The sequence below is a fragment of the Sardina pilchardus genome, chromosome 17 (genome assembly GCF_963854185.1).
Source record: "Sardina pilchardus chromosome 17, fSarPil1.1, whole genome shotgun sequence".
NCBI lineage: Eukaryota > Metazoa > Chordata > Actinopteri > Clupeiformes > Clupeidae > Sardina > Sardina pilchardus.
The window spans coordinates 32647336-32654835 of NC_085010.1; the positions used below are offsets into that span (position 1 = coordinate 32647336).

Consider the following 7500-nt stretch of genomic DNA (forward strand, 5'->3'; position numbering starts at 1 on the left):
GAGGGAAAGAGGGAGGGAGAGAGAGAAAAGAGAGAAGAGGGGAAAGAGGGAGAGAGAAGAGGGAGGGAGAGAGAGATGGAGAGAGGGAGGGAGAGAGAGAAAAGAGAAGAGGGGAAAGAGGGAGAGAGAGGGGGAGGGAGAGAGGGGGAGAGAAGAGGGGGAGGGAGGAGAAGATAAAAATAGAGAGATGCAGGAAGAGGATTAAAAAAACTGAAACAAAAACAAATCAGCTAAAGTTTTACATAACACACACACACACACACACACACACACACACACACACACGCACGCACGCACGCACGCACGCACGGATTAATTAGAAACTTTTGGATATTTGTGTATGTGTGTGTGTGTGTGAAAAAGAGAGAATCATTCATTTTAGCAGATAAATTAGAAACTTTCCATATTCAGTAACAGTCCACATTACTAGATTACAGATATAAAACTAGAAAAGCACTCCGAGAGCGCAGCTACCTCCGCCTGCATTGCTCTTCCACTGAAACTATTCAGATCGCCACCACGTGGCCATACCATGCCCAGTGTTTCCCACAGATTAGAAGGCAATGTGTGGTGGTCGCCCCATGTCTGACGGGGGGGGGGGGGGGGGGGGGGGGGGTGCACCCATATCATATCTTTCATTGCATCGCCTTTTTATTGCTCTCCTTTCATAGAAATGTTTTTACCAAGATGTGAAGCGTGTCTTTATTTGAAACACACACACATTATGTAATTATTTACATTATATAGGCCTATACTGACATTTCTGATATTCATAACAGCAAACTTTATGCAGATTATAGCCTACTATTCATATTACAACTCCACTTCTTAAATTCAGCTGTCTGGTTGAAGCCTCAAAATATTGTAAACATAGCAGGCTAAGCTTATCATACTCTACTGGTTGGACTGTTCAGATTCCCCACATGTGTTTAAGTTTCAAGGTAGCCTAAGCTAATACCTTTTCTCCTTCTTGGAGTTGAAAAACATTGTTGGTCAGTCAACTTGAATGCAAGAGTTTTAATCAAATGTCTGCAGCATAGCCTACTAATGATGCTAACCGAATATAACAGTAATTTAGCTAGTCGTCTTCTGTGCGTCAATGCGTCCACGATTGTGAATGTTTTATTTGGATTAAATGTGCATGTGGAGGGCGGCTGTCCATTAAGCGCGCACGAGAGCGGGCCAAGGAGAATGAGTTTACTTCTACTGTTTGGTAATTAAGTTGCACGCATAGACTGCAAAAGTTGCGGGAGAACTTTATGCTTCTACCCGAGCAGCGTCAGGTGCATCAGTGCGACCACCGACCACGCTTCCAGGGCAGATCTCGTTGGTTTTCATGGAGACAGACAGTCGCGGTGTGCACGGAGGGTAGGGGCTGTGCGTGCTTGTGTGTATGAGAGACAGACGCGCGAGTGACGGAGAGGGCTTTACGAATGCTGCGTGTTTTTTAATAGCGTTTCAAAATAAGAATAAATAAATAAATAAAAGAATAACGAAACGCAATATGTGGCGGCCGGTGCTGAATCTGTGGCGCACCGCCACAAATTTGTCTATGTGTGGGAAACACTGCATGCCATTACACCACTAAGCTAAATACATAAATGCCTCTGGAATCCCGACAGAATTACGGCTCAGTCCCAAAATGTAATGGTTTCCTCCTCGGGTCATGTCTGACCTTCCCTGAAAATCTCATTGAAATCCATCCATTACGTTTTGAGTTATCTTGCTAACAGACAGACAGACAAACAAACAAACAAACGCCGGTCCCCGATGAAAACATATACCTCCTTGGCGGAGGTAAATAATGCTTCTACTTCATATTTACCATATATGGAACTATAATCTAAAGAACTCAACTACCATATATGGAACTATAATCTAAAGAACTGAACTACCATATGTAATCTTTAGAAAGGAAAAAGTCTACCTGTTCCCTTGTGGGAGAGATGTTATTCTGCGGACCCTATACAATAGTATCTTGACAGTGTGGACTGAGGAGTCTCTCTCAATACCACCTCCCTGGTGTGCGCCTCTCCATTCATTTGAACAGGAACAGCTGCTCAAGATAACCGCTCAGGATAAGTTACCTAGATGGCCGTCAATATGAGCATGGAATATTGGTGTGTGTGTGTGTGTGTGTGTGTGTGTGTGTACCAAACTAGATGGCCGTCAATATGAGCACTTTTCCCAAACTGCCACTGAAATGGATCATAAATGCTGATCACCATGATGTCTGTAGGAATAGAACCATCTGATTGGCTGATCACTCTGATGTCTGTAAGAATAGAACCATCTGATTGGCTGATCACTCTGATGTCTGTAGGAATAGAACCATCTGATTGGCTGATCACTCTGATGTCTGTAGGAATAGAACCATCTGATTGGCTGATCACTCTGATGTCTGTAGGAATAGAACCATCTGATTGGCTGATCACCATGATGTCTGTAGGAATAGAACCATCTGATTGGCTGATCACCATGATGTCTGTAGGAATAGAACCATCTGATTGGCTGATCACCATGATGTCTGTAGGAATAGAACCATCTGATTGGCTGATCACCATAATGTCTGTAGGAATAGAACCATCTGATTGGCTGATCACTGTGATCATCTCGGGGATGTCTCCTTCACGCTGAGACCATTCGACCCCTCTGACACCCACACCCCTCTGTTACGGAGTCATGTGCTGTTGTGTAGTGACCCCTCTGTTACGGAGTCATGTGCTGTTGTGTTGTGACCCCTCTGTTACGGAGTCATGTGCTGTTGTGTTGTGACCCCTGTTACGGAGTCATGTGCTGTTGTGACCCCTCTGTTACGGAGTCATGTGCTGTTGTGTTGTGTCCCCTGTTACGGAGTCATGTGCTGTTGTGTTGTGTCCCCTCTGTTACGGAGTCATGTGCTGTTGTGTTGTGTCCCCTCTGTTACCCCTGAGTCATGTGCTGTTGTGTTGTGACCCCTCTGTTACGGAGTCATGTGCTGTTGTGTTGTGTCCCCTCTGTTACGGAGTCATGTGCTGTTGTGTTGTGTCCCCTGTTACGGAGTCATGTGCTGTTGTGTTGTGACCCCTCTGTTACGGAGTCATGTGCTGTTGTGTTGTGTCCCCTGTTACGGAGTCATGTGCTGTTGTGTTGTGACCCCTCTGTTACGGAGTCATGTGCTGTTGTGTTGTGTCCCCTCTGTTACGGAGTCATGTGCTGTTGTGACCCCTCTGTTATGGAGTCATGTGCTGTTGTGTAGTGTACATTTTGACAAGCAGTTTAAGAATTATTCCAATGGCAATAATTTTGTAACTATTGCCATTGGAAACGCTGACTTTAACACGCACGCACGCACGCACGCACGCACGCACGCACGCACGCACAGGAGCGGGCCACTCACAGGGCAGTATGTCTTTGTATCGGTTCTTCTTGACGTTCTCCTCTCGTTCTCCCACGTTGGTCGGATAGATCTTCTCGGTTCTGTACTTGGTCGATAGTCTCCGCAACCTCTGCAGGAGAGAGGGATAGACAGAGGGATAGAGGAAGAGAGAGAGAGAGAGAGAGAGAGAGAGAGAGAGAGAGAGGGATATAGGGAGAGAGAGAGAGAGAGAGAGAGAGAGAGAGGGAGAGAGAGGGATATAGGGAGAGAGAGAGAGGGAGGGAGAGAGGAACAGGCCATTAGTACTGACATCCTAGAGGAGGGTTTACAAACCCATAGCACACACACACACACACACACGCACAACCAGACTCCTCCGCACAGCCCTGTAAATCCGCCCTGTAAAACACACACGCACACACAGCCCTTTTAAATGCCCCTACTTGAAACACACACACACACACACACACACACACACCTAGCATCTCAAACTCTCTGAGTAAGCTCCACACACACAGTCCTTACAGACCCACCTCATTGGATACAGCATCTTAAAATGTAAGTAGCTCCCCCCACACACACACAGTCATTCTTCAGGTCTCTCTCTCTCTCCCCGATGACCATCATATCGCTCACACACACACACAAGCTATAGTCCTGATGGACCCACACACACACACACAAGCTATAGTCCTGATGGACCCACACACACACACAAGCTATAGTCCTGATGGAACCACACACACACACACACACACACACACACACACACACACACAAGCTATAGTCCTGATGGACCCACACACACACACACAAGCTATAGTCCTGATGGACCCACACACACACACAAGCTATAGTCCTGATGGACCCACACACACACACACACAAGCTATAGTCCTGATGGACCCACACACACACACACAAGCTATAGTCCTGATGGACCCACACACACACACAAGCTATAGTCCTGATGGAACCACACACACACACACACACACACACACACACACACACACACACACACACACACACACACACACACACACACACACACACACACACACACACACACACACACACACACACACACAAGCTATAGTCCTGATGGACCCACACACACACACACACAAGCTATAGTCCTGATGGACCCACACACACACACACACACAAGCTATAGTCCTGATGGACCCACACACACACAAGCTATAGTCCTGATTGACCCACACACACACACACACAAGCTATAGTCCTGATTGACCCCCACACACACACACACAAGCTATAGTCCTGATGGACCCCCACACACACACACACACACACACACAAGCTATAGTCCTGATGGACCCACACACACACACAAGCTATAGTCCTGATTGACACACACCAAAATTACATCTCTCTCTATCTCTGTCACTCACATACATACATACACGTGCAAACCGAGCACGCGCGCACACGCGCGCGCACACACACACACACACACACACACACACACACACACACACACACACACACACACACACACACACACACACACACACACACACACACACACACACACACACACACACACACACACACACACACACACGCACACGCACACACGCACACACTCTTCTCACGGGACTCTCTCTTGCCTTAATTACTCAAACTGGAACAGTCTCCTTAGGGTCGTTTCCAGGGTAATAAAGTCTTGTTTCAGTGCACAAGTGTCTAACAAGATCTCACACACACACACACACACACACACACACACACACACACACACACACACACACGCTCCCTACACTACTCATCCTTTCCTGGTCTGGACACTGAATGGTCCAAGTCTATTTTAGCTGATGGTGTGTGTGTGTGTGTGTGTGTGTGTTTTAGCTGATGGTGTGTGTGTGTGTGTGTGCTTTTGTGTGTGTGAGTGTGAATATTGGTGTGTGTGTGTGTGTGTGTGTGTGTGTGTGTGTGTGTGTGTGTGTGAACGTTGGTGTGTGCTTTTGTGTGTGCGAGTGTGAATATTGGTGTGTGTGTGTGTGTGTGTGTGAATATTGGTGAGTGCTTTTGTGTGTGCGAGTGTGAATGTTGATGTGTGTGTGTGTGTGTGTGTGTGTGTGTGTGTGAATATTGGTGTCTGCTTTTGTTTGTGCGAGTGGGAATATTGGTGTGTGTGTGTGTGTGTGTGTGTGTGTGTGTGTGTGTGTGTGAATATTGGTGTGTGCTTTTGTTTGTGCGAGTGGGAATATTGGTGGGTGTGTGTGTGTGCGTGTGAATATTGGTGTGTGTGTGTGTGTGTGTGTGTGTGTGTGTGTGTCCTAAGGGGAACTGAAGGGAGAGGCCTGGTTGTGAATGTTCCTCATCTCCTCTGTGGCGGATGCCTTTAATAGACCATGCTTCCGTGCTTATGTAGAGGCTTTCTCACACACACACACACACACACACACACACACACACACACACACACAGAGAGTACTGACGGCAAACTCAACTAGTCCATGATGTTCGATGGATGGATGAAATACTGGACATTCATTGGCTACCACCTGGCTACCTGTGACAATAGGCACGTTCAAGTTCAACTCCAAATTACCTCTTGCAGCAGCGAGAGCGACACCAGGGGAGGGCATACAAACGCTGCTATGAAGTTGCACACTCTCTACCTCCCGTAGTCTAGACGTGACCATGTGACGAAACACGAGGCACGGACCCGCATGGACCCTTGTGGATATGAGGAGGCATCTAAACACCTGCACATACGTCAGGGATGTAAAAGCCAATTAGGGCAAAGTCCTGACGTCATGAAGGCAGAGTCTAGGCTCCGCTGGGCTCCGCAGTACCTAGAGGGCTGCTCTGCAGCAGCCTGGTCACGCCTTTCTCCCGCGATAAGTTGAGGCCATGTGATACCGACTGCCGAGTCGAAAACACACCCATCTAGACCAACGTGGACAGATTTTTAACCACGTGCATCTTGTGCTGCGTCTCAAGAAAGAAAAAAAATATCACTTTGAAACTTCAATACACGTGGGGAAAATGAACAGTCCAACCGTTAGTGTATTCACCAATATAATGTAAGGATCAGCACAAACCACACACAAACCACATACAACCACAAACTCTCTGTGTGTGTGTGTGTGTGTGTGTGTGTGTGTGTGTGTGTGTGTCTGTCTCGACAGACTTCTGGTAAGTCAGTAAATGGGCTCTTTCACCGCAGGGAGGAGACAGAGATAAGAGCTGTAGGGGATATATAGTGAGCACACACGCACACACACACACACACACACACACACACACACACACACACACACACACACACACACACACACACACACACACACACACACACACACACACACACACACACACACACACACACACACAGAAGAATATGTCATAAGATGATTTCCACATTGTCTTCGCTTCGTTCAGACGTGAACCCATTTACATAATGTCTGTCGGCAACACTAGGAGGGGATAGTGTAAGAGCGAAGTTCTGAAACACTAGGAGAGGACTAGTGTAAGAGCCGGCTGAGTTTGGAGTTCCAAATAACAGCTATACATTATCTCTATAAGAGATAGAGTGAGAGAGAGGGATAGAGAGAGAGGGGGATTGAGTGAGAAGACATGCACACAGACATACAGAGTCAGAGAGAGAGAGAGGCTGAGAGTGAGAAAAAGTAAGAGTGAGAAAATGTTTAAGAATTAATTTTCACACATACACAATGTTACACACATACACACCCTCTCACACACACAGATATGTTCACATACATACACTCCCTCACACACACAGATATGTTCACACACAAGCTCACGCTGTGCCTACTCATTCGTAACACAGGAAGCTCATGGTTGCACTGTGACTGTACGCCTCTTCAGTGGGCTTCCGCTGTGTGTGTGTGTGTGTGACACCAACACACACACACACAAACTTTCCCATGTCATAGTGTGCCCTCCACCTAATGTGGATCTGTGCTGGTAATGGCCTTCTTAGTTAGCATTTTTTAGCTGAGCTCTACTTAAAGATTGTACTGCTAACACAGCTAGTTTAAGCTCTGTGGCTGACTTGCTTAGCATTTGGATTGAATGCTGGTGTGTACAAAAATACCACATTCCACCAACACAGAGCGCCATCACTTTTGATATGTTAAGAG

The 7500-nt window shown here is 46.8% G+C and overlaps 1 protein-coding gene across 1 annotated transcript in view; it reads right to left on the reverse strand.

Moving 5' to 3' along the window:
* The window catches only part of LOC134062413 (tyrosine-protein phosphatase non-receptor type 12-like), a gene marked incomplete at its 3' end in the record, with an annotated part of 36320 nt that overhangs the window by 17393 nt on the left and 11427 nt on the right, over positions 1 to 7500 (reverse strand). Inside the window, 1 exon segment of the mRNA XM_062518404.1 lies at positions 3380 to 3488. Coding sequence (XP_062374388.1) covers positions 3380 to 3488 — 109 coding nt within the window.